The following is a 25745-nucleotide window of genomic DNA, read 5'->3' on the forward strand; positions in this document are numbered from 1 at the left end:
AGAAACACTTGTGTTCAGTCTGGTTTCAGCATTGATTGTTACTGCGGACAAGTCTCTGTACCTTTCCGAATCCCAGCATCTGCCTTTGAAAAACGAGGCTAACCACTGTGGCGATTCCACAGGGGTGATGTGAAGATAGATGCCCGCGAACGGTTTAACACAGAGCTTGGCACCGGATAAGTGGTCAATAACCACGAGCTATTATTATCACCAGCGCCGCGTCCTCCTCGCCGCCCCACCAGGACGTCAGGCAGTGCTGCCGCAGGAGCCCGGCCGGCCGCCTCCTCCGCGCCCCTCCCGCGGCCGCGGCCCCCCCACGGCCTCTGCCTCTCGAGCTCCAACCTCGTCGGCGCCTCGCCCCGCGGCTGTGTGGGGCCAAAGCCCTGCAGCTCGCAGGGTGAGTCTGTGGCATCGTAGTGGACTGTGGTGTTGGGGTCGGCAGGGGTCCCGGGGAGCCGGGTGCAGGGACGTGGGCTGGCGTGGGGGTGTGGAAGGGTGGAGCCCCCCAAGGCAAGCTGCTGCAAGTGCAGCTCCGCTGGGACTCGCGCGCTCGTGCCCGCGCCGGGCCCAAGATGGCGCCCCTCCCCCCCGCGCGCCCCCGCCGCTCGGGGCGCGGCCCCGCGGCCCGCGCGCTCCTGGGCGGGGGATGTTGTGATGGAGAAGCCGCGGCAGAGCCCGAGTCCCGCAGCCTGAGCCACCTCCACCACCTGGGTCTGGGGCCTCGCCGCGCAGGTAGGAGCTCCCCCTGCCCGGGCCCAGCCCCTGTGGCAGGATCCCGACCCCAGAGGCAGGCGACGCTGCAGCCCCTTCCCCGCGGCGGCCCAGGTCCCCCGGCCAGGCCCCATCCCCCTCTCCCCCGGGGCTGCCCTCCCGCCGCGCGCCTTCAGGACGCCCTCCCGGCCCCCTCGCCGGATCCACCTCGGTCTTCACACCACCCCCTCCCCGGCCTTTCCCTTCCTCTCCTCGGAGCTAACCAGCCGGCGAGTATAGGGGACTCGCAGCGAGGGGCCGATGGGGGGAGGGGAGGTCTAGGGCTGGGCCGGGGACGTGGGGTGGGGTGGGGAGGCGGCCGCAGGGATTCCAGCGGGGGTCCTGGGCCGGGGATCTGTCAAGCGGCATTCCGTTGCCCTCGCTACCGAGGGGTGTGCCTTGGGGCCGGCTGTGCGTCCAGCTCAGGCAGGAGGCCTAGCACTCAGGAGCACTCCCTAGGAGCGCTTTCCCAGTGCCTATTCAGAGGCTATTCTGAACCTGTTTTGAATCTGCCTGTGCGTCTCTCATGTTCTAGGCTCCCCCAGCTGTAGACCCAGCTTTCTCCGCCCTTCAAAGCCCAAACCTAGTCCACACTTCCTCTCTTCCCATTCATTCTTAAAACCACTCCAGGCTGTCTTGGGTGCCTGCCACCCACTGTAGCTGTCCACGTCAAGGTCACCCGACACCTGCGTGTGGCAAACTCCAGTGGGTGCTTTCCTGGTCCTCCCCTTACCTTTTAGTAGTATTTGGTGCTGTGTGGGAATTCCCTCTCCTTGAAGCATTTTCCGGGTTTCTCTCCCACGGCATTATCCACTCCATCTCATTTGCCCCCCTCTCCTCCTCTCTTTAGATGTTGGTGAGGCTCCACATTCTGTCCTGAGCTGTGTTTTCTCCCCGAGTCTTTTATTCACTCCCAAGGCTCCAAATTTCATTAATATGTGGATGATTCTCCAATTCATATATTTGGCCCAGACTTCTCTCCTGAAATCCATGCTTATATATATATATATATATATATATATATATATATATATATATCCAGCCGTCCTCTTGATGTACAACAGGAATTCCAAACCCGCAGTTCTCCAGTGATCTTCCCTGGATCTTTCTGTATCCTGCTTCCAAATCTGTTCTTCCTTCAAAGAGTAGATATTGCTACTTTCCTATCAGTTACCCAAGCTGGGCAACATTAACCTTTCTCCCTCATCCCTCCACATCTGATTTCCCTAAGTTCTACCACATCTGCTACTTAAATATTTCTTAAATCCATTAGTTTCACTTCATTCGCACTGCTGCCACCCTTTTTCCCCTTGACAGCTGTAACAGCATACCCTTCCCTACCTTCCCTAACCATTCTCACCATAGCACCCAGAGTAAGCCTAATAAAAAATGCGTCTGCTCAGCTTTTCATTCAACAAATAAGATTTGAGCATCTGATACATACCAAGCACCACACTGGGCACTGAAGATATAATCAGGGAAAAATAGAACAGATCCTTTTGCCTGTACATCTGACAATCTAGGAAGGAAATTAAATAAGCATAGCATTACAAATGCTGTAAATGCCATGAAGGAGAGATGCGTGGTGCCTTAAGAGCACACAAGAGCAGAAGCTAACCTGGCCTGGGAGACAGGGACAGGAGGTCAAGGAGGGTATCCTTGAGAAAATGACATTTGAACTAAGATGGGAAGCAGAGGTAGCAGTTAAAATAGGCTAAGAGAGTAAGGAGGGGGGAGTGGAAAAGTCCTACAAAGAAGGGAAATCATGTGTAAACCCCTTGTAGCAGGCATTAAAAGAAGGCCACCGAGGCTGGAGAGCAGAGTGACAAAGCTGGGGCCCGGAGAGCAGAAGACAGGGGCCAGACTGAGCAGGACCTCTTAGAGCAGGGTAAGAGTTTTGTTCTTCGAGGTTTGTCCTTGGTGTATATTGTTGATAGTAACAGGAGTGCAGATGAAGTCCAGAAGTTTTTGTCAGAAAGAAAATGACAGATACCTGGGGATGAGTTGAATAGAGAGTGAGCTAGTAGGACATGTCAAGGATGGTCCCCTTCCTTCTGGTTTGCGTGACAGGATGGGTGGTCATACCATCTCATGAGCCAACACCCTGAAAGAGGACCCTTTGAGATTGGCAGTGAGACACATGAGTGCACGAATTAGTTCAAGGGTCTTTGAGACATCCAGGTGATGTTGAGTAGACAGCTGAATGTCTGTATCTGTAGCTCAGATGAGGGATCTGAAATGGAGAGGTAAATTTAGAAAAAAACCAATGTGTAGGTGGCAACTGAAGCTGTGGGTATGAATGCATACCTACATAGAATAAAGGATGTGAAAGAGAAAAGGGCATAAGAGCAAGTTGTGAGGAACTCCAGTATGTAATGGCTGAGAGAGGAAGATGAGCCAGCCAAGGAGTCGAAGGAGTCAACAGTCAGCAGAACTGCAGGGAGAAAACCAAGAAATGTAGAGTGCACAGGATGACAGCTGGATGAAAGGCTGTGGGGTCAAACGCTGCCGAGAGTGCAACCAAGATAAGGTCTGCGAGTGTCTGCTGGATTGCCTGGCGTAGGCATCGTGTTGAGCTGGGTGGGAGCCGTTACCAAGTCATGTCAGGCATGGAAGCTGGACTGGGAAGGACTGAGCAGCGAGGGGGAGGTGAGGAGATGCCAACGTGAGTAGAGACAAATCTCAAGCAGTTTGCCTATACGCAGGAGAATATAGGGTGGTAAATGGATACTTGTTGGGTCAAGAAGCACTTTTTTTTTTTTTTTTTTTGACAGGCAGAATGGACAGTGAGAGAGAGAGAGAGAGACAGAGAGAAAGGTCTTCCTTTTGTCGTTGGTTCACCTCCAATGGCCGCCGCGGCCAGCGCGCTGCGGCCCGCGCACTGCACTGATCCGATGGCAGGAGCCAGGTACTTATCCTGGTCTCCCATGGGGTGCAGGGCCCAAGCACTTGGGCCATCCTCCACTGCACTCCCAGGCCACAGCAGAGAGCTGGCCTGGAAGAGGGGCAACCGGGACAGAATCCGGCGCCCCAACCGGGACTAGAACCCGGTGTGCCGGTACCGCTAGGTGGAGGATTAGCCTAGTGAGCCGCGGTGCCGGCCTCAAGAAGCACTTTGTTTACAAGCTGGAGATAGTGGATCCGTTGAGAAGGCGAGGGTGATTATGTTGAAGAGCACATGAGTAAATGGTGGTGTAAAATTCCTGCAAAGACATGATGGGAAGGATCCAACTTACAGGGGAAACGACTGGGTTAGGAAGAAGGAGAGACAAGGGAAGGCGCCGAGGCTGCTGAGTCTGTTTGAGGATATTTCCCCGCTGAAGACCTCCCTCCCTCTGTGAATTGGAAGGGGAGACTCTTCTCAGAGAGGAAGGGGAGCTGAAGGGAAGGCTCCAAGGACAGTAGTGTTCTAGTCTCAGGCAGGCCTTCACTCATGTCTGGGCTACAGTGAGCCCCAGGCTCCTCTTCTTCCTCTATAAGCCTCAATCATTTATTCAACAAATAGGAAGTGCTTGTGGGTGCCAGCACAGCTCTAGATATTGGCATTACACTGCATTGTAGTGAATTGTTAAATGCCCAGGTTCACCTAGACTGCAAGCTCCTCCGGGGGAGGAGCCATTTCTTTAGCGTTCATCACTCCACGCCATGCCTAGCATGGTGCCTGACATGTAGTAAGCTGTCAGTTTTGAAGACTTTGAGCAAGGCTCACTCCCTACCCTTGTGGTCTGATACCAGCTTCTTCAGGCTTAGAAGCCATTCTTTTTATTATTTATTTATTTTTAAAGATTTTGTTTATTTATTTGAAAGGTAGAGTCAGAGAGAGGGAGAGATAGACAGAAAGGTCCTCCATCCGCTGTTTCACTCCCCAAATGGCCACAATGGCCAGAGCTGAGCCGATTCATAGCCAGGAGCCAGGAGCTTCTTCCAGGACCTGGGCCATCTTTCACTGCTTTCCTGGGCCATAGCAGAGAGCTGGATCAGGAGAGGAGCAACCGGGACACGAACCGGAGGCCATATGCGATGCCGGCACCACAAGCGGAAGCTTAGCCCACTGTGCCACAGCACGAGCCCCAGAAGCCACTGCTTTTAGTTCCTGCCCAGCTCCCTATCTTGAGACAGAACCCATTGGGCTCTTTCTATCCTTTGAGATGCTGCAGGTATTGAGAGGGGAGAGACTGGATTGTGCTTCTTCAGGTGAAATTGGGCAACTGGTCATCCTTTTGATCTTAAAACCCAAGGACATGGCAACCAGACTGCCTCAGGCTCGATACTCAGGTGTTGGCACTTCGAACAGAACTTCCCCATTTTCCACCCAGAACTCTCTGCCCTGGCCAGCAGCCTGGCAGGGCCGCCCTTCGCCACAGAGGGCTTGTGAAGGAGGACACAGTGAAGGTCGACCAGGCCTTTCACAGTCCCAGGCACACAGAGCATATGCTGTTCTTGGAACACACCTCCTAGTGTGAAGGTTGGTTGATCCCAGCCTGACAAGAGAAAGCTGGCTGCGTCCACCACTGCTTCAGAGAAGGGCTTGTCATTTCCAGGGTCCTCGGAGCTTGGCAAAGCTGCGGGGCTTTCATTTCCTGCAGCAGTCTTTGAGACACGTTAAGCTACTGCGTTCTTCCTTCTCCTAGACCTCAGCCCTTCTCTGCCCAGGAATCCAGTTCCATATTTCTTCCCTCTCAGGAGCCCCTCACCTCCAGCCCCAAGAGCCCCACAAGCCACTTCTGAGCAACCTGGTTCCTCACCCTCCCACCCCTGGGTCTGTCTGCTCCATCCCTCCCTTCCCTCCAAAAGATGGCCCACTCTGGCAGACACACAGCACAGGTCCCTGGTGATGAGAATGGGAAATTGAGTAAGGCACGGCCTCAGGTATTCTGATGGAATGCAGTAATGGGTGCTGTGAGACACAAAGGAGGGAATAGTCACTTGAGGGTAGAGAAGGCCTGCTTAGGAGCTGAGTTGTGAGACATAAGCAGAGGTTCTCACAGAGGCAGACAGGATTTCAGGCCAAGGGAGCAGTGTAAACAGAGACCCAGGCTGCAACAATGTGTTCATGTGTTTGGAGTATAATACATGAAGGAAGCAGGAAAGGGGACAAGCTCTGGGATTGGCTCAAGGGGGCTCTTGAGTGTCCTGTAAGTGAGCTTAGATGTTATCCTAAAGTGGTGAGCCCTTTAAATTTTTGAACTGGGGAGTGACACAATCTGGTTTCCATTTTTGGAAGATTACTGTGGTTCTGGGTGGAGGCAGAGCTGTCTATTTTTCTCTTTACTTATTCCACTGACCATGAGCTTTCCCATAGCCCAGGTGGAGCTGCACTGAATAGACCAACAATTGCACGTGAGGCAGACACATGAGCAGAAGCCCTTTCTCACTTATTTTACAGATATGCATGTAGCATTGTACTAGGGTCTGAGATAGAAAGGCGAGCTGTGGCTCCTGCCTCAGGACCATGCACCACAGCTAAGAAATGGGAGAGCCTTACTCAGGCAGCAATGGGAAATTGAGTAAGGCACGGCCTCAGGTATTCTGATGGAATGCAGTAATGGGTGTGCTCACTGCTGAGCACTACCCTGGGGAGCCAGAGAGAGCTGGGGCTACGGGCAGTTGGGAAGAAAGACCTCCCCCGCGAGGGAAGAGGAAAGTAGGGACCTCTAAGGTGAGAAATTGAGGTGCAAGAACACTGCAGTGGGAGTCAGAAAGAAAGAACTGCACTATTCCAGGGTGGTCAGTAAGGGAGAGTTTGTTTTGGGAAGAAGGGCCAGGTAGGAAGAGAGAACTCTGAGTGAGGATACCGGGAGAACAAAGTGACAGGCAGTGTCCGATGGAGAGAGCACAGTGAGGCTCAGCATGAGCGAGGAGGGCTGGTGGTTGGTCAGGGAGAAAGAACTGGGAGGTAGGGGCCAGTGTGGGTGCAGGGAGCACATACTTTATGCTGGGGGTTTGGGAAGGAGAGCAACAGAGCAGTGGAGGGTCAGGGAGAATGAGGAGGATGGGCTGGGGCCGTGGGGCGGGATCCCTGCGGCAGAGGGACTAGAAGCATGGGTTGTACTGAAGCCATGGTAGAGAAGGTGATCCACAAAGGCTTCTTAGGAGGGAGTTCAAGGAGGAGATTAGGGCAGGCTGTCATAGAACAGGAGAACACTGCACCTGCAGGCCAGGTAGAGTTTGCTTGGTACACGGAGAACAATGCTAAGTCACAGACACACAACCAAGTGTTTCTGACATTGGCAGGAGAGTTGTAAAAAGGGGTCCTGGAGAAGACAGGAGGCAGATTCATATATTCATTCAGCACATACTTACTGAGTTCCTTCTCTGGGCCAGGACTGTGCTAGGCACTAAGCATACTGTGTTGAAAACAAGAGAGAAGAAGTACTCACTCACGTGGTCATGAGAGAGAAAACCATTAACAGAGTAAATCATAAAAGTTAGCTTGTCAGATGGTGCTAGGGAAGAGTTTGGGGATTGCTGAGGAGTGGGAGTGGAAGCCTGCAGTTTTAAAGTGGATACTAAGGGAAGGCCTCCCCAAAGACGTGACATTTGGGCAAAGCTGACAGGCTGGGGATTGCAGATCAAAGGCTTTTCCATGACCCAGGCATGGGGTGTTATAAGGGTGAGCAGGGAGACTGATGCCCATGGTAAGAGGCTTCATAGAAATCGTCACCAAAATGTGGCTTCAGCCCACTGAGGGAGCCATGGATTGGAGCCAAAGGTCCTTCCTCTGTGGTCTGCCTTCCCCTCTCCAGGCCACACAACCCCTGGTGTGGGGTGAGTTTGGGAGCTGGTTGAGCTCAATGATTTATGATGACAGGAATACAGCCTGAGGAGCTCACAGCCATGGGGCTTCGGATAGCACTGTGGCAGGAGCAAAGGGGCAGTCAGTATCCTGTGTCCAAAATGTATGAGCCAGTCCCGTGCTAGCTGTGTCCCTGGTACAGTACGCCCCGGTTAGAGGAGATGGGGGTTGGAAACACACAGAGAGCCATTGTGCTGGTGGGAATGAAGGCAGAGCAGGCGCCAGCTGTGCTATCCCAGGAAGCTCAGGGCTAGGGAACTTGGGAGATAGGGTAGTCTGCAAACATGGCTTGGGTTGTAATGGGGTTGATGATGTGGGAACAGAAGTTGAGCCCAGTAATTCTCATGGAAAAATGGCTTATGAGACACAGAGTTGGGTGTGTTGGCCTGGGTGTGGGGAGATGTTGGTCAGGACACAGCCCAGGCCAAAAGCAGAGATACTCTTGTGCTGCCCTCAGGCTCAACATGGTCTCCCCTCCCCACTCCACAGGATCGGCCAAGGCCATGTCTGTTCCATCGTCATTGAGCCAGTCGGCCATTAATGCCAACAGCCACGGAGGCCCTGCGCTGAGCCTACCCCTGCCCTTGCATGCTGCCCACAACCAGCTGCTCAACGCCAAGCTGCAGGCCACAGCTGTGGGACCCAAGGACCTGCGCAGTGCCATGGGGGAGGGTGGTGGGCCTGAGCCAGGCCCCGCCAATGCCAAGTGGCTAAAAGAGGGCCAGAACCAGCTCCGACGGGCTGCCACAGCTCACCGTGACCAGAACCGCAATGTGACCATGACCCTGGCAGAAGAGGCAAGCCAGGAGCCTGAAACAGCACCCTTGGGGCCCAAAGGCCTAATGCACCTGTACTCTGAGCTGGAGCTCTCAGCCCACAATGCGGCCAACCGAGGGCTTCGAGGACCAGGCCTGATCATCAGCACCCAAGAACAGGGGCCAGATGAGGGAGAGGAGAAGGCAGCAGGGGAGGCTGAAGAAGATGACGAGGAAGAGGACGAGGAGGAAGAGGAGGAGGAGGACTTGTCTTCTCCTCCAGGGCTGCCTGAGCCCCTGGAGAATGTGGAGGCCCCCTCTGGGCCCCAGGCCCTCACAGATGGCCCCCGGGAACACAGCAAGAGTGCCAGCCTTCTGTTCGGCATGCGCAACAGTGCAGCCAGTGACGAGGACTCAAGCTGGGCCACCTTATCCCAGGGCAGCCCCTCCTATGGCTCCCCAGAGGACACAGGTACCTTGTGCAGCTTGACAGGATGTGGGAGGGCATGAGGGCAGTGGCCACAAGCCACCGTGGGTGTGGGTTACGATGTCCTTGGTCCATAGCAAGCCATTCCCAGGTTTCTTCTTTCAGAGGGCAATTGGCCAGTTCAGTAGCTGTGTGCATCTTGCATGCCCTGATGGATGGATCTATCCATTATGCATATGCCATCATGTTGGGGAGGTGCGGGCCAGTCCATTTATTGGGCACTTACCAAATTGCTGGCTCTGCTCCCCATTATTGCAATTAATCCTCATCATAATGCTGTGAGATCCTTTCTATTATTATGCCAGTGTTATAGATGATTAAAAAATGGATCCAAAGAGATCTAGTTACTTTCTCAAAATCACAGACAGTATGAGATACAATAGAAGTGAGGTCAGAAAGTAGATCTGGATCCAGGCCCAAGCTGTTGGTCTCTTATTCCACTGCCACCAATGCATGTAATACTGTGCACCAAAGTACACTGGGGACATTCTGCTTTGTTTGGACAGGCCAGGTCTGGAGTGGGCAACCAGGACCTCCCCACAGAAGTCCAGGGATGCTGTGTGCCTATGACCCCATGCCCTGTGCAGAGCCCCACACTGACCATTGCAAGGATGCAGTTTTGTCAGAAATAAGATATTGGCTACAACTTATGAAACAAAAGAAGAATGAACATATGCTCATTTGTGGGGAGGCAGGGTAAATATTAAGATTCCAAGGATAAGGCCGGCGCCGCGGCTCACTAGGCTAATCCTCCGCCTTGCGGCGCTGGCACACCGGGTTCTAGTCCTGGTCGGGGGGCCGGATTCTGTCCCGGTTGCCCCTCTTCCAGGCCAGCTCTCTGCTGTGGCCAGGGAGTGCAGTGGAGGATGGCCCAAGTGCTTGGGCCCTGCACCCCGTGGGAGACCAGGATAAGTACCTGGCTCCTGCCATCGGATCAGCGTGGTGCGCCGGCCGCAGCGCGCTGGCTGCGGCGGCCATTGGGGGGTAAACCAATGGCAAAAGAAAGACCTTTCTCTCTGTCTCTCTCTCTCACTGTCCACTCTGCCTGTCAAAAAAAAAAAAAAAAAAAATTCCAAGGATAGATGATAAAATGTGTCTCATTTAAGTAAATGGAGTCTCCATATTTGCTGATGTAACATGGAACTACAGACAAAGTTGGGGAGCAAAAGACAGAGGTAATGGGCTGTAACCACAAACTCAGAGTTCTGTGAATAGGAGTAGAAGTGAAGATTAGGAAAGACTCTCATGGCACCAGACAGCAGACACCATACCAACCTGTTTCCAATCTGGTATCTTTGTAAGGAGCTTGTAGTTCAGATGAGCCCACGCTACATACCATCCCCTTTTGCAAAACTTATTATGTACATTTTTAGACATCTGCAGAAATAGAGGGAATAGAACAATAAGTCTGATTTTACTCCATGATCCAATTTCAACAATTTTTGATACAAGATCACTTTAAAAAAGTTCATGGAAAATGCATATTTTGAAGTAACTATGCATGGTTTCCAAAATATTTTGCCCCAAAAGAAAATTATCTTTTAACTCCATTTTCCCCCAATTTCTATGTCCGCTCCTGAGCCTCAGCCCTGGTTATTTTGAAACAAAAATGTTTGTTTGTAGATTTACACATGCACTTCTAAAAGATGAAATAATTTTAAAAACACCTCAGTACCATTGTCATACCTACAAAAATTTGACAGTAATTCTTTAACATAATCAAATATACAACCAATGTTTATTACATTCTTCTAGTGTCTACTAAATATCCACCTTTTTTTTTTAAAAATTTTTTTTTTTTTAATTTTTGATAGGCAGAGTGGACAGTGAGAGAGAGAGAAAGGTCTTCCTTTGCCGTTGGTTCACCCTCCAATGGCCGCCGCTGCAGCCGGTGCACCGCGCTGATCCGATGGCAGGAGCCAGGATCCAGGTGCTTTTCCTGGTCTCCCATGGGGTGCAGGGCCCAAGCACCTGGGCCATCCTCCACTGCACTCCCTGGCCATAGCAGAGAGCTGGCCTGGAAGAGGGGCAACCGGGACAGAATCCGGCGCCCCGACCGGGACTAGAACCCGGTATGCCGGCGCCGCAAGGTGGAGGATTAGCCTATTGAGTCACGGCGCCGGCTCCTAAATATCCACCTTTTAAAACGTTTGAATTGTGTGAATCAGTATCCAAATCAGTCCATGATTTATATGGCTCTTAAAGTTCCTTTTGAGCTGTAAGTTCTCCCTATATCTATCTTCAGTTTTTATTTCCAGTTATTTTGTTTTTGTGTTAACAGAAGAAGCCATACTGTTTGTCCTGGGGTTTTCATGGTTTGGATTTTTCAGATTCTCTTCCTGCAGTGTTATTTCACATGTTCCTCCTGCCCTGGATTTCTTGTGAATTGGTTATTTCTAGAGCTGTGATCAGGTTCAGATTTGAGGGTTTTTGTGTTTTGTTTTTGCAACAACACTTAATAGTTGGTACAGAGAACTTCAACCACAGGCAAAGCCTACTTACCTCTCTTTTTGTGATTTTATGGCCTTTGATGGTCATTGCCTGCACTCTTTTTAAAGGGAATAGCCTTTACTCCACTTCAGTAGGTCATTTTTAGAGTGGGGTTTGGGGGACATGTCTCCATGGAACCATTTCAATGGTAACTGAGAAATTGATATTGAGTCAAATATCCCAATTTCTAATTGTTAGCAATGAATTATGGGATTTTTAAAAGATTTATTTTATTCATTTGAAAGGCAAAGTTACACAGAGAGGGAGAGAGACAGAGAAGAATGAGAGAAATCTTCCATCTGCTGGCTCACTCCCCAAATAGCTGCAACAGCCAGGGTTGAGCCAGACTGAAGCCAGGAACCACAAGCTTCCCAGGGGTCTCCCACATGGGTATAGGGGCCCAAGGGCTTGGGCCATTCTTCCGCTGCCCTTCCAGTCACATTAGCAGGGAGCTGGATCGGAAGTGGAACAGCTGAACTCGAACCTGCCCCGTATAGCATTCCAGGATTGCAAGCAGCAGCTAACCCATTACACCACCATGCCGGCTCAGAGTGACAGGTTTTGAAAAGCACTGTGCAAGCTACACAACATCCATCTGGACTTGCATCAGTCTGCAGGCTGCTACTTTGCAACCATAGTGGGTGTGAATCAGAAGCCAAAGACACCTTGTTGCCCAGTAGCTCTTGAGGTGTCACTGTGGTGTCTGTGGCTACACTTGTGAGCCTCTAGGAGCATGAGTATGGAACTGCGAAGGGTATGCTGGGCACAGGCAGTGACCCCAGCTTAATCTTGGGAGTGGATAGAGGATTCTCAAGGACCAGGTGCTAGTGGAGACTATGGGATTGAGGGTAGAGCTGTGGTGCCAGCTCCAGGAAGGGGTTGAGTCACTGCTCACTCGGTCATGAATGTGTAGAATTGCTATGATCATGATGGCCACAAAGCATGTGCAAAAATATTTTCTCTTTCTCATGCTAGGATTGCCATAAAGTATTGACTGAATGCATAAATTCATGAATGCGTGAATTAAATGAGTGAATGATGAGTGAACTTCACTGCCTTTGCTGGGTTCATACTTGGCTAAGCCTTGTCCCAAGTGCTAGGAATGTATACTACTTGGGAAAAAAAATTTTTGCCTTTTTGACTTTCACAGTCTGGTGGGGAGATAGAGAAAACAATGGGTAGTTATAATCAGTGATGAACTCCAGGGTAGGGGAGGTGCAGGAGGGGCATCTGAATCTTCCTGTGTGTGTGGTAGGGGAAGAGAGGTGTAGATTCATTTTGAGATGTGACTTTTACACTGATGTCTGAAGGTCAGGAGGAGGTAGGCTGGGCTGGGAGAGGATGAGCGGCAAAAGAGAGAGAGAAGAGGGGAGTGGTCAGAGAGAAGGGGGAGGGGCAGACAGTTAGGGAATCCTAATACACAGAACCTGTAGAGGAATAAGGACATCATGAGGGCTATGAGAAAATAATCAAGTATATTAGCTAGACAGTAACTTGATTAGGTTAGCATCTCAGAAGAATCACAGGTTGTAGTGTGCAGCCCAGACTGGAGGAGACTAGACAGAGAAAGAGGCTGTTACAATGATACAGATAAAAAAAGAAGTAGCCTGGATCATGGTAGTGTTGTGGAGTAGAAATCAGGGCAGAGTGTTAACTGAACCAATGATTCCTGAGAAAATAAGTATACCTGGTCTGGCCATTAAGCCATTCGTAGATGGTGGAATGATCCATGGGCATTCGGATTTGTGAGTGCCTGCATGAATCCGTGCAGGAGCAAAGGTGTGCATTCTGGAATAAATGCATGTGTGTGGAAGCCAAGGCCCCGGTGGGCCGTGCTTCAGGGAGACATGCCAAGCTCCAGAAGGGCCTCCCAGATGGTCAAGGGGGGAGATGCTGCCCCTCCAGGACAGATCGGAAGGATGAAGCTCTTTGAAGCAGGAAGGTGCAGGCTGACAGGGAAGGCAGATGGATCGGTGTGTGTGATTCAGTCAGGAGATACAGGGCTGGCCCCCAGATTCCAAAAGTCTCTGACCCTTCATAAAACAGGCTGTGGCTGTGGAGGGCAGGAGGCCCTGGGTGCTAGTGTTCCTGGAAGGTTTTAACAGGAGAGCCCTGCAATGGAGGGTCTCTGGGGAAAAGAACAGGTTCCCTGAGCCTTAGCCAAGTGTCAGATTCTCATTGGAGACCTTATTCCCTAGGACCAGGGAGGAGAGCCGTGGGGGGAGGGGAGGCAGTGATAGCTGCTGGAAGGTGGATGGAGACTCAAAGAGCCCCCCCCCCCCCACTGGGTGTCTGGGCCCACCCCCCTCATTTGGAAGCTGAGGAGGGTGAGGCACACCTTGCTTGAGTAACTCTCATCAGGTGCATCCACCTTTGGGTAACCACACCCACCCCTAGCACCTCTGTGCCTGGTTGCCCAGCAGCCTGGATCTTGGGACTGCCTGTCTCTCAGTGCTGCCTCTTGGACCAGTCAGGATTCCTGGTTTCCCTGGTAACGGGAAGCACGTCAGCAGTCTGGGCGCTCCCAGCCGGTCCTGGTGCTGCGGTTGCCGAGGAGACGCTGCAGCCTAGCTGGGCCCTGGCAGGTGAGGGGGGTGGTGCTGGGAAGCCCCAAGCTCAGCCTCGAATTTGCTGGGGCCTAGGCCCTGACGGCCCACCCTGTATTTAAACTGCTGGGCAGGTCCTGGGGCAGGGGTGGGATCCCTGGGGACTTTGAAGCCACACCCTGTTTATGCTGAGCGGTAGAGGCTCCACAGGACCCAGGTGGCTGGGGTATTCCCGCGGGGCTGAGTCTCCCGGTTTCCCCAAATCTGGGCTTGACTGTGGTGCCAAGGTGACTGCTGGAGGGTGGGATGGAGATTCAGGATTGGGGGAGGGGAGCAGGGTGAGGAAGATGAGGTGTGTTTAGAAAGGGCTGGGGTCTCATGAGCCCCCCCCCTTTCCTCCTCACTTCCCCACCCCGAGGAGGTTCCCTCGTGTGGTGGTCCTGGCCCCTCCCTAGTGAGCTCCGCGTGGGAGGATCTTGCCTGGCAGACGCTCTGCCCTGGTGAGAAGGGGGTGGGATGAGCTTTTCTCTGCAGCCCAGCACCAGGCTGTGAGCCCAGCTGGCCAGGCTGGAGGGGCTGTGAGGAGGGAGGGTGGAGACAGGAGGGGCCGGGAATGAGCGCCATGTTCTCCCAGGACTTTTTCCTGGCCATCATCCTGCAGGACAGCAGCCCAGGTGAGGGGCAGCACAGGACTGGGTGTGTGTAGGGGTGCAGCTGGCAGGGAAAGCAGAAGTGGAGGATGCATGAGCTGGGATCCAGGGATGGAGTGGTGTGGCTCTGCCGGCAGAGGAGGGCCGGGTGTCACAGATGTGTGTTGTGTGTATGCACGTGACAGGTTTGTCTGCATCTCTGTGTGGCAAGGGTCAGGGCATGAGTATCTGCCGTGTGCACACATGTGGCAGGCGTTGACACTTGCTGGGTGTCTAAGTGTGTGCCCGCCTATTTGTGTGAAACCCACATGTGTGTTGGGGTTGTTGTGGTGTGTTATCCACACAGAGCTGTGTTTGAGGGCCTGGTGTTTATGGCTGTGTGTGCACATACCTCTGACCATGGTGTCTGCAGGGGTGCGTGGCTGAAATTGGTGTATGTGTTTGCCTCAACACACACTTGTGCACTTGTATGTGACTCCTGCCATCTGTGCTGACATTCTTGTGTTTGTGGCCGCACAGGTGTGTTGTGGGGCTTGTGTGTGTTGTGTGTCTGTGTGCACATGCATGTGTGCAGGAGCTAGTGAGTGTGTACCTTTGTGTACCCTGAGACATGGGTTTCTATGATATGTGAGTAGAGGTTAATTTGGGTCACCTATCTCCTTTACTCCCTCCCCTCTTTCGTCCTTGCCTTCCTCCTTCCTCTGTGTGGCCCACATTAGGCAGTAGCAGGGCTTGAGAGGAGACCTGAGCCATGTTGCCTCCTCCTGGTGGCCCTCCAGTTGGTGATTCCTATCTGTTGGCCCTGGGAGGAAGCAGGGACCATGGTGTGCTGGAGCCCTTTCTCTTCTTTTCAACTATGGGCTCTCATGGATTGGGGCTGGGCATAGGTGAACACTGTGCACTTGTTGGGTGGGCTGACCCTCACAAAGCCTCCCACTTGGCAGATTCCTTCTGGAACCCCAACGCCTTCGAGACGGATTCCGACCTGCCGGCTGGATGGATGAGGGTCCAGGACACCTCAGGGACCTACTACTGGCACATCCCGACAGGGACCACCCAGTGGGAGCCCCCTGGCCGGGCCTCCCCTTCACAGGGGAGCAGCCCCCAAGAGGAGTCGCAGGTGAGGCTCAGGCTGGTTGTTCTCTGGCTGGGGAGGAGAGGATATGTGCTGCCAGAACAGGATGAGTCAACCTGTTACTACTCCCATCTCTCCCCTTAGCTTACCTGGACAGGCTTTTCCCATGGAGAAGGCTTTGAGGATGGAGAATTCTGGAAGGTAGGTGAGGGGACCTGTTTTGATGTGGTGACACTTGAAGAAGGGGCATCATTTTTTGTCCTGATTACTCAATCCCTTTCCCAAGGATGAGCCCAGTGAGGAGGCCCCCATGGAGTTGGGACTGAAGGAACCTGAGGAGGGGACACAGAGCCTCAGGTGAGTTGCCAGATGCAGTGGGCTGGCAGTGGGACGGATCTCTTTGGAAGGGGCCTTGGAACAGTTCCGTGTATGGGGGCCTGGTGCCAAGTGTTACCATCTGCTTCCAGCCCAGATCCACTGCCCCAAGAGGAGGAGAAACTGCCCTCACAGAATGCCAACCCGGGGATCAAGGTTCGTTCAAGATCAACACCCATTCTGCAGGCAGAGACACACCCCCCCACCATGTGCAGGACAGCCCCTCATGCTGAGTTCTAGGGGTGTTTTGGTCTCAGGGCAGCCCCCTAGGTCCTGAGATGTGAATTCAGTCTCAGCACAGAGCTCTGCTTCTGAGCTGGAGGCACCTACTTAGAGTTTTTAACTCAACCAGCCCAGTGGCCTGCCAGGGGGCCTTTCTAGGCTTGGCACAGATGCTTCCTTGGACCAGCAGGGGTCTCCCGTGAGATCTCCCTCTCCCTAACTGCATCCTGTTTGGGGAACTTTTCCATAACTCTCCTCTGCTCCCTGCTGTGTACAGGAGTCAGGAACTCCTGTATCCCATGCTGGAAGCTCCTGCAGTTTCAGCTCAGACCCGCTACCCTCGACCTCTCTTCTGTGTCTGCAGTGTTTCGCCGTGCGCTCCCTAGGCTGGGTGGAGATGACTGAAGAGGAGCTGGCGCCTGGACGCAGCAGTGTGGCAGTCAACAATTGCATCCGTCAACTCTCCTACCACAAAAACAATCTGCATGACCCCATGTCTGGGGGCTGGGGGGAGGTGAGGGCCTGAGTCCAGGCACGGTGGTGCTAGTGGTGCCTTGTGAGTGAGGAGTGCTGAGAGCTGGGAGGTCTGACCTGCCTAAAGAAGGGTTAGGGGAGACAGCCTCAGCCCACCCAAGTGGCAGCAGCCCTGCTAATGGATATGTGACCCCACTGAAAGGTGACTGCCCAGCATCAAAGGGGATGATGAAAGGAATCATGTGAGCAGGGACATGTGACCTCTACCAGAGCTCGACCTGCACAGCTGGCAGTCTGACATCAACACAAGAGCCCCAGAGCAGTGGCCAACGTCCCCTGAGCTGCAGGTGGCAGAGATCAGCCACCTTCCCTGCTGGGCTACCACTGAGTGCCTCTTCCTGGGCCTGCAGGGCAAGAATCTGCTGCTGCAGCTGGAAGATGAGACACTGAAGCTGGTGGAGCCACAGAGCCAGGCGCTGCTGCATGCCCAGCCCATCGTCAGCATTCGCGTGTGGGGCGTCGGGCGGGACAGTGGAAGGTGGGAGCAGGGCCTGGGGTTCCAGGGTGGGGGGGTCCATCCAACAGTCAAGATTCCTCCTCCCTAATGCTGTTCTTTGCCTCTCTTGTGCTGCCGGACCCAGAGAGAGGTACTATACCTGTCTCCTTTGTCTGTGCCCCTTCCCACACTTGGAGCAGACACCTCATAGCACCCATGTTGCCCTATCCTGCCCTGCCCCTCCCTGCCTGCTGTGCTGGCCCATTACCCCCACCTCAGCATGCCTGCCTGTCTACCCTCCCTCTGGAAGGCAGCACCCACAGCACCCTACGTGAGGGTAGATGCCTTGGAGGAGCTGTAATGGGCAGGGAGGATGGAGTGGGGACCAGCATTGGCCCTGGATGGCAGTGGGAGACACTGAGGTGCCCCTCCCCCAACAGGGACTTTGCCTACGTAGCCCGAGATAAGCTGACCCAGATGCTCAAGTGCCACGTGTTTCGCTGTGAGGCACCCGCCAAGAACATCGCCACCAGCCTGCATGAGATCTGCTCTAAGGCACGGCTCCTTGTGCTCCCTGGACAAGCTGCCACCTTTGCTCTACAAGGGTGTGGGTGTGGTCCCTGAGTGGGGGTGGGGGCTCTAGGGGCATCCCAGCTCTAATAGACCCTCCCTCGCTCCTCCCCTCCACGACTTCCTTCCTCAGATCATGGCTGAACGGCGCAGTGCCCGCTGCTTGGTAAATGGACTTTCCTTGGACCACTCTAAACTCGTGGATGTTCCTTTCCAAGGTCAGTGTCAACCCCACCAGGCCCAACTCAGCTATGTTGGCAGAGTTGGAGCCACCTGAGAAGAGACACACATGCTCCTGAACAGACATGATTGAAAAATGAACACATGGAGACTGAACACTTTGGATTAAATAAGTGGGGAGAGCCAAAGAGACACAGCGGGAGGAGGTGCTTGATGGGGGATAGCCAGCCTCTGTCCTGGTTGTGGGGCTGGGATGGGGAGTGAGTCAGATCTGTGACCACAACTGAAGCTCCTCTTCTTCCCTGCAGTGGAATTCCCAGCACCTAAGAATGAGCTGGTACAGAAGTTCCAAGTCTATTACCTGGGGAATGTGCCTGTTGCTAAGCCTGTCGGTATGTGTGTCCTCCTTTACCTTGACCCCAGAGCTTTCTGCCAGCCCTCTGTGTGTCTGTGGGGCTTCTACAGGACCGTTCTCAAGTCTGGAGTATCCTTGCCCGTCAGTGTGTCCCCTCTCCCTGTACCTCTCTCTCAGCTTCATGCTGTGTCCTGCTGCGGCAGTGGTCAGTGGGCCTTCCCTGAGCATCAGTCCTATGACTGGTGGGGAGCCTGGCACAGAGCGAGACACGACCCCTGCCTCCTATGGGAGAGCTTCCATGGGGTCAGGATGCAGGTGTTAGAAGGTGGACAAGGCAGGCCGGCACCGCGGCTCACTAGGCTAATCCTCCGCCTAGCGGCGCCGGCACACCGGGTTCTAGTCCCGGTCGGGGCGCCGGATTCTGTCCCGGTTGCCCCTCTTCCAGGACAGCTCTCTGCTGTGGCCAGGGAGTGCAGTGGAGGATGGCCCAGGTGCTTGGGCCCTGCACCCCATGGGAGACCAGGAAAAGCACCTGGCTCCTGGCTCCTGCCTTCGGATCAGCGCGGTGTGCCGGCCGCAGCGCGCTGGCCGTGGCGGCCATTGGAGGGTGAACCAACGGCAAAGGAAGACCTTTCTCTCTGTCTCTCTCTCTCACTGTCCACTCTGCCTGTCAAAAAAAAAAAAAAAAAAAAAAAAAAAAGTGGACAAGGCAGCTGCCAGAGCTGGGTTCAGTGTTCAGTATTCCAGCACCAACTTCAAGCTGTGAGCATCTAGAGAAGAAAGAGTGCATAACTAGCACAAGCTTTACTGTTGTGAATTTTGTCCTTCTGTTACGTCATGACAGCCAGGCAGGGTGGGTTATGACATGTGAGGGCATTTTTGAAAACTGATGGAAAATGGGGGTGGGTGCTGTGGTGCAGTGGGTGAGGCCAGTGTTGGTAAGCTTGCAGTGTTGGCATCACATATGGGCGGCAGTTCAAGTCCCAGCAGCTCCGTTACTGATCCAGCTCCCTGCTTATGGCCTGGGAAAGCAGTGGAAGATGGCCCAAGTACTTGGGCTGCTGCACCATGTGGAAGGCTTGGATAGGCCCAGCTCCAGCTGTTGTGGCCATCTGAGGAATGAATCAGCAGATGGAAGATCTCTGTCACCCTCTCTCACTCTCTGTAACTCTGCCTTTCAAATAAATAAACAAATCTTTTAAAAAAGAGAAAATTCATGGAAAATGGAATTAAAAGATATGCATACCTTTTATCTATATGCAAATCCCCACATTTTAAAAATAATATTAATTTTTCATGAACTTTTTGAAGACCCCCATTATCCATGAACTTTAAAAATTGTTTGAAACATTTTTTAAAAAGATTATTCGACTGGAAGAGTGATGGAGAGGTGGGGATATGTCTGTAGAGAGAAAGAGCTTCCACCTACTGGTTCACTCCTTAAATGCCCATAACGACCAGGGCTAGGCAAGGCCAAAGCCAGGAACCAGAAATTCCATCTGGGTCTCCCACATAGGTGGCCGGAACCCAAGCACTTGAGCCATCATCTGCTGCCTCCCAGGTGCATTGACAGGAAGCTGGGTTGGAAGCACAGATAGCCAGGACTTGAGCCAGTCACTCTGATATGGGAAGTGGACATCCCAGTCAGTGGCTTAGCCCACAACACCCACCCCTTTCCGTGAACTCTTTGAAGTGTGTAGATGAGGACCCGTGCAGAGACTATCTGGCTCACTCGTATTTCCAGCATTTTGTAGTAGTAACTGTCATAAAATACCTTGAAGCCTACCATGTACCAGTCTCTGTATGAAGCACTGGGAAAACAATGACCACGGTCATTCTTTCATAGCAATTCAGTCGAAAAGCAAGCAGGAATTGGTCAAATAATCATATAAATTGTGGTTATAAACTGAGTCACTCATAGAAAAAAAGTAGCAAGATGTAACAGAGTGACTTCATATAGCTTGTGGATGTTGCAGGGGTGGGGAGTGGAGACTATCAGAAAAGACTCCCCTGTGATAGTGATATTTGAACTGAGACTTAAAAAAGGAACAGAAGCTAATGTCTTAGAGTGAGACAGAGGTAGGGACAGAAGAGGCAAAGGTCATTCCCGGCAGTGAACAGTGTGGCAGGGGTCTATTGTGGGAGGTACTTCGGTATTTGGAAGGTGTTCAGAGAAGGCCAGTGGTGCCAGGTGAGGCTAACAATGGGCAGCAGTCACACTTGAGGAACCCTCTGGGCAACCTTAATGAACTGGTCTTCAGCCTGTGGGCAGCAAGGAACTATTGAAAAATGTTTCTGGAGTGCCCTTGACATAATCAGATCTGCATTTTATAAAGTTCATTGACTGTTTCATGGAGAAAGATGTGAAAATAGATGTGGGGAGCTCAGTTAGGAAGACCTTCTGGTGGTCATGGCCAGTAATGAGAATAGCTTGGTCACTGGTAGAGCTGAAAAAGAGTGTAAGGATTTAGCTGATGCTTAGACAACTAAGGTCAACAGGCCTTGGTGACTGAGTGCATGTGTGCAGGGTGTGGAACAGAGGCACTGAGTGACTCTTAGTTTTACGGCTTTGGGAGCTGGCTGAAAGGTAGCAGAGGCTGGAAGAGGCCGATTGTGTGGAAACTGTGGGTTCAGTTTGGACATGCGGAGTTTTAGGTGCCTTTGTGGAAACTCAGTGACAAAGTCCAGTTGACACTGGATTCACAGGTGCCGGTGGAGAGGATGGCCTGGGTTGCAGACAGAAGTTTGGACATTACTGAATAATGAAGCAACCACAGCTATAGGTGTGGAGTAGATTGACCCTGGAAAGGGAACATCCTGAAGCAACAAGGGAGAGGAGGCCAGGCCTCGCCTTGAGGTCCTCCCACAGTTAACAGTTGATTGGAGGAGAATTGAAGTGCCAGGTGAGAGGGCAGGAGAGAGGAGAGGAAGAAGCCACATCAATAGATGATTGGGTGTCCTATTAAAAGACACTTTTGAACTTACAAACACATGTTTGCCGACTGAATGAATGAATGAATGAATGAGACTTTCCTTAGATTACAGAGCTGGGAAATGGTGTACCTAGGACTCAAGCCATGGTCATCTTCAGTTCTCTTCTCTTGCCCTCAAACCAGGATGATTGTAATGACCAAAATCTTACTTTCAGAGAGGGAACCCTTCCTGAAAGAGGTGGGGGTTGAACTGGGATTTCACAGGAATGCTTGGATTTGGAGAGAAGAGTGGGTATTCCAGTTGTAGTAAATGGCACTGCCAAAGACTTGGAGCTGGAGGTGAGGAAAGCATGCTCAGGGCACAAAAGGGGGGCTTGGCTGACCCCCACACCTTTGCTTTTGTTCCCGCCTACTTCTCACCCTCAGCTTCTAAACCCTTGTTGACTCTTCTAGCTGTTATCCCTACTCCTGCACCTGCTCCTTCCCAGTAGCCACTCCACACAGCTAAATGAGCTGCCTGTGGCCGTTGACTGCCTCTCAGCATCATAGGTCTGCCCTATTTAAGCCCAGGACTTGTGCATCAGTGGTTTCTCAGCTCACTTCCTGCTCTATCCTGTACTCCCCCTTCTCTCTTTAAAGATTGACTTATTTATCTGAAAGGCAGATTTATGGGGGCAGGGAAGAGAAATCTTCCATCCACTAATTCACTTCCCAGATGGCTACACCAGCTCGGCCTGGGTCAGGAGGAAGCCAGGAGCCTGGAATTTCATCCGGGTCTCCCATGTGGGTACAGGGCCCAAGCACTTTGGCCATCTTTCCCTGCTTTCCCAGGCACATTAGCAGGGGGTTGGATCAGAAGCAAAGCAGCATGGACTTGAACTGGTACCCGTATAGGATGCTGGCATTATGGGTAGTAGATTAACCCCACAATGCCAGCCCCCCTGCTCACCTTTTAATCTCCTTGTTTAACCTTGGCCCCTCCCAAAGCTGAACTGTTCATTCATTAATCAGTCATTCATTCAGTAAATGATTACTGAGTGCCTGACTGGTGCCAGGTATTATGCCACACCTTGATATACATTAGTGAATGAAACAGGTAGAGATCCCTGCCTTCGGGTAGCTTACAGTCTAGCAAGGAGGGACTGATAATAAAGTAAATAAATTGTAGAGTATGTTAGAAGGCAAAGCTGACATAAAAAAATGCACAGCAGAATAAGAGGGCTTGGAGAATGGAGCTGGTGGTCAGAGTGTAGGTTTCAGTCCTAGTTACTACCAAATCTGACAGTCCTTTTCTAGATCCCATTGCTTCATTGTTTTTGCCACTTGATGCTGATCCTCCAGAGATTCGAAGGCCAGGTTCCACCCATACAGTTCCATCTGCATACTCAGCAGTTTGACTTTGATGTGTTTCCTACATTCATGAACTCTGAGATTTCCCATTGCCATGGCCTAAATATCATAAACATCATACCAGTCTTCCTGGCTCTGAGGCAGTCTAACCTGACCCATCACTTCTGTCTGCATTGTCATCCATCTAGTAGACTGCTGTAAGGTTTTTAGCAAGTTGGATGCATTTGCCTATGCTGCCTTGAGGGTGATTTACTCATGCATCCAGAATTTTTTTTTAAAGATTTATTCATTTATTTGAAAGGCAGAGTTACAGAGAGAGGAAGAAGCAGAGAGATATTTTCCATTTACTTGTTCACTCCCCAAATGGCTGCAACGGCTGGAGCTGGGCCAGACCAAAGCCAGGAGCCAGGAGCTTCTTCCAGGTCTCCCATGTGGGTGTAGGGGCCCAAGGACTTGGACCATATTCTACTGCTTTCCCAGGCAATAGCAAGGAGCTGGATTGGAAGCAGAACAGCTAGGACTTGAACTGGTGCACATATGGGATGCTGGTGCTGCAGGCAGCGGCTTAACCCGCTATGCCACAATGCTGGCCCCACATGTGGAATTTCTTCAGCAGATAAGCCCTGTGTTAGGATTGGGAACATGGAGAAGAATTAATCTCTGTCTTTGAGATGGTCACAGGCCAGTGAAAAGGATCTCCAGCAGTTACAGGATGTTGAGCTGAGTTGTCTCAGATTTGTTTTCTCCCTGCTGTGTAGCAGGGAAGGAGTCCCAGGCAGATCAAGGGTAGAGCCCTGCAGGATGAGAATCCAGAGTGTCCCAGACAGTCAAGGAGAGGAAGCGTACTCCAGACAGAGGCTTTTCTCTCAGCTGTAGTCTGTGTCCCTTGAGGGCATCCTCTTCTGTTGCTTTGTATTCCCCGTCTGCCTCGCAGGCCATTTGCCAGGTCCAGATGATAATAAATGCTACATAAATGATTTGGAGCTCAGGGAGCAGTAATATGAGGCTTGACAGCTCTGAGGAGGCCAGTTTTTGGAGGGCTTACCTACTTGGGGGTGGAGTTTGGCCTTGATCCAGCCAAAGGTCAGATGAGCAAGGCCATAATGGAGGAAAACTTCCAAGGAAGACGTTTGTCCTCTGCCTGCAGACAGTCGGCACAGTCTACTTCCAGTAGGAGCTCAGGGGCATTGAAAGGCACAGGAGTTCTCAAGTGGACCACAGAGACGTGTGCTTTTGGCATTGACGTTGTGAGCAGACACAGTAGCTCACACTGTTAGCTCGGGAGTAGAGCAGGAACTTGAGCCTCTGCCCAGCTGAGTGCAAGCAAAAGTAGGGAGCATGAGTGGAAATGTTTAAGAGCAGTTTGAGGGAGAGGAGGCCATTGTGTTACCAGGCAGACTTGACTGATCTACAAGTCAGGAACTTTGGGTTTCCAGACATTCTTGAGTAGAACTAAGATTCTGAAAACACTTCTCATTCTAAAAACTATGAATACAGAGAAGAGGTAGGGAAAGATCCCTGTTCTATGTGATTAATATCTATTATCGGATCTTTGTCAACTTCAGTTTCCTTATCTGTAAAAAGGCACTAAAATAATCTTCAGTGAAATTGTTGTGCCAGCATAAGATGATCCACTACAATTACTTAGCACAGTGTAACACAGAGTAAATACTTCTCAAATGGATTTAAAAAAAAAATCAGGATTTGGGAAAGGATTGGCCTGGCACATCTGGGAGTCATTGTTGTGGCATGAAGTAGCATGTGACTGAATGTGGGTGAGCTCTGGAAAGCAAGATACCAGAAGGTTCCAATTGAGGGGTTGGGGGTGTTAGTCAGTTTAAGAGGCTGGGGAAAAAGGCAGATTTAGTAAAGAAAACCAAGCCTAGGATTCAATATTAAAAAAAAAACTAGGCAAATGTCAAGTCAGTGGTCACGGAGCACCCAGGAGGAGGTGCCCAGGCGTCAATCTCCTCAGGGCTGTGGGGTGGTGAAGTGGGGACAGAGTAGGGCTGGAAGGTCTGGGGTAGAGCTGGGATATCTTCTCCCTACCCACAATGCTCTGTGTCTCTGTCTTCCAGGCGTAGATGTGATCAACGGGGCCCTGGAGTCAGTTCTGTCCTCCAGTAGCCGTGAACAGTGGACCCCAAGTCATGTCAGTGTGGCCCCTGCTACCCTCACCATCTTGCACCAGCAGGTAAAGACCTGGCGTAGGAGAAGGCATGGTTTTGCCTGCCTTGGAGGACAGCCTAGGGGTGAGAGGAAGAGCTGCTAGTAAGACCGGCATGCCTCAGTGGCACACCGAGATTCGGGGTTAGGGGGGTAGGAGGGTGTTCCTTTTTGACTGGGCTTCCTCTCTGCAGACAGAGGCAGTGCTCGGAGAGTGTCGGGTGCGCTTCCTCTCCTTCCTGGCTGTGGGCAGAGATGTCCATACGTTTGCATTCATTATGGCTGCCGGCCCAGCCTCCTTCTGCTGCCACATGTTCTGGTGTGAGCCCAACGCTGCCAGCCTCTCAGAGGCTGTGCAGGCTGCGTGCATGGTAAGCAGGAGGGGTGGGGACATGACGCCGTGATCCCATGGGGGCAGGCCGCAGAGTGACAGACCCACCTGCCTCTTTGCAGCTCCGCTACCAGAAGTGTCTGGACGCCCGCTCCCAGGCCTCCACCTCCTGCCTCCCAGCGCCCCCTGCTGAGTCCGTTGCCCGGCGCGTAGGGTGGACTGTCCGCAGGGGCGTGCAGTCGCTCTGGGGCTCCCTGAAGCCCAAGCGTCTGGGGGCCCATACCCCATGAAGAAGCCCCCTCCTCCCTCCACCTGTTTGTGTTGGGCCCCAGGGAACTCAGGGGCATGGGGCAGGGAGGGGTCCTAGAGGCTGTTCCTAGGCCTCAGGTCCCCCCCACAGCTGCCCCTCTCAGTAGCTGAAATTCCCCACCTAAGGGCTGGGGAGGGAGAGATCTGATCTCTTCAAGGAAGTGATCACACTGGATTGATGACAAGAGGAGCAGGAAGCAAGGCCAGCCCTGGGCTCTCTATCCCATGTTTCAGTTGGAGCAGGAGGAACTGGTCCAGGCCATGGCCCCATCCTTGTAGGGCCCAGCAGGGGCAGAAGGAGGAGGGGACTGGTCGAGGCATGGGTCCCCTCTCCCCTGCCCTGTGGGCACCTCTACTGTACTGATATCACTAATAAAGTCTGTCTGCGCTGCTGTGTGTGTGTTCCTGTACCTGCACTTCACCATCACCCCGTTG

At 52.3% G+C, this 25745-nt stretch overlaps 1 protein-coding gene across 9 annotated transcripts; it reads left to right on the forward strand.

Annotated features, from left to right (window-relative positions):
• Positions 1 to 246: 246 nt before the first annotated feature.
• Positions 247 to 25702, forward strand: APBB1 (amyloid beta precursor protein binding family B member 1). Of its 9 annotated transcripts, none has more exons than XM_070074330.1 (15): positions 622 to 732; positions 2535 to 2638; positions 8036 to 8773; positions 15404 to 15594; positions 15694 to 15750; positions 15836 to 15906; positions 16017 to 16080; positions 16511 to 16660; positions 17031 to 17158; positions 17557 to 17671; positions 17820 to 17904; positions 18175 to 18258; positions 24583 to 24698; positions 24865 to 25041; positions 25124 to 25702. In XM_070074330.1, exons 3-15 carry the CDS (start codon positions 8050 to 8052, stop codon positions 25289 to 25291), a joined length of 2130 nt encoding a protein of 709 aa, XP_069930431.1. In that variant the 5' UTR covers positions 622 to 732; positions 2535 to 2638; positions 8036 to 8049; the 3' UTR covers positions 25292 to 25702. The 9 variants fall into 9 exon arrangements, with proteins under 9 accessions (XP_069930430.1, XP_051707222.1, XP_069930428.1 ...); XM_070074334.1 differs by having other exon boundaries at positions 624 to 732; positions 15419 to 15594; XM_070074329.1 differs by lacking the exons at positions 622 to 732; positions 2535 to 2638 and adding an exon at positions 247 to 397.
• Positions 25703 to 25745: the final 43 nt, after the last annotated feature.

Source organism: Oryctolagus cuniculus, chromosome 1 (assembly GCF_964237555.1).
Source record: "Oryctolagus cuniculus chromosome 1, mOryCun1.1, whole genome shotgun sequence".
NCBI lineage: Eukaryota > Metazoa > Chordata > Mammalia > Lagomorpha > Leporidae > Oryctolagus > Oryctolagus cuniculus.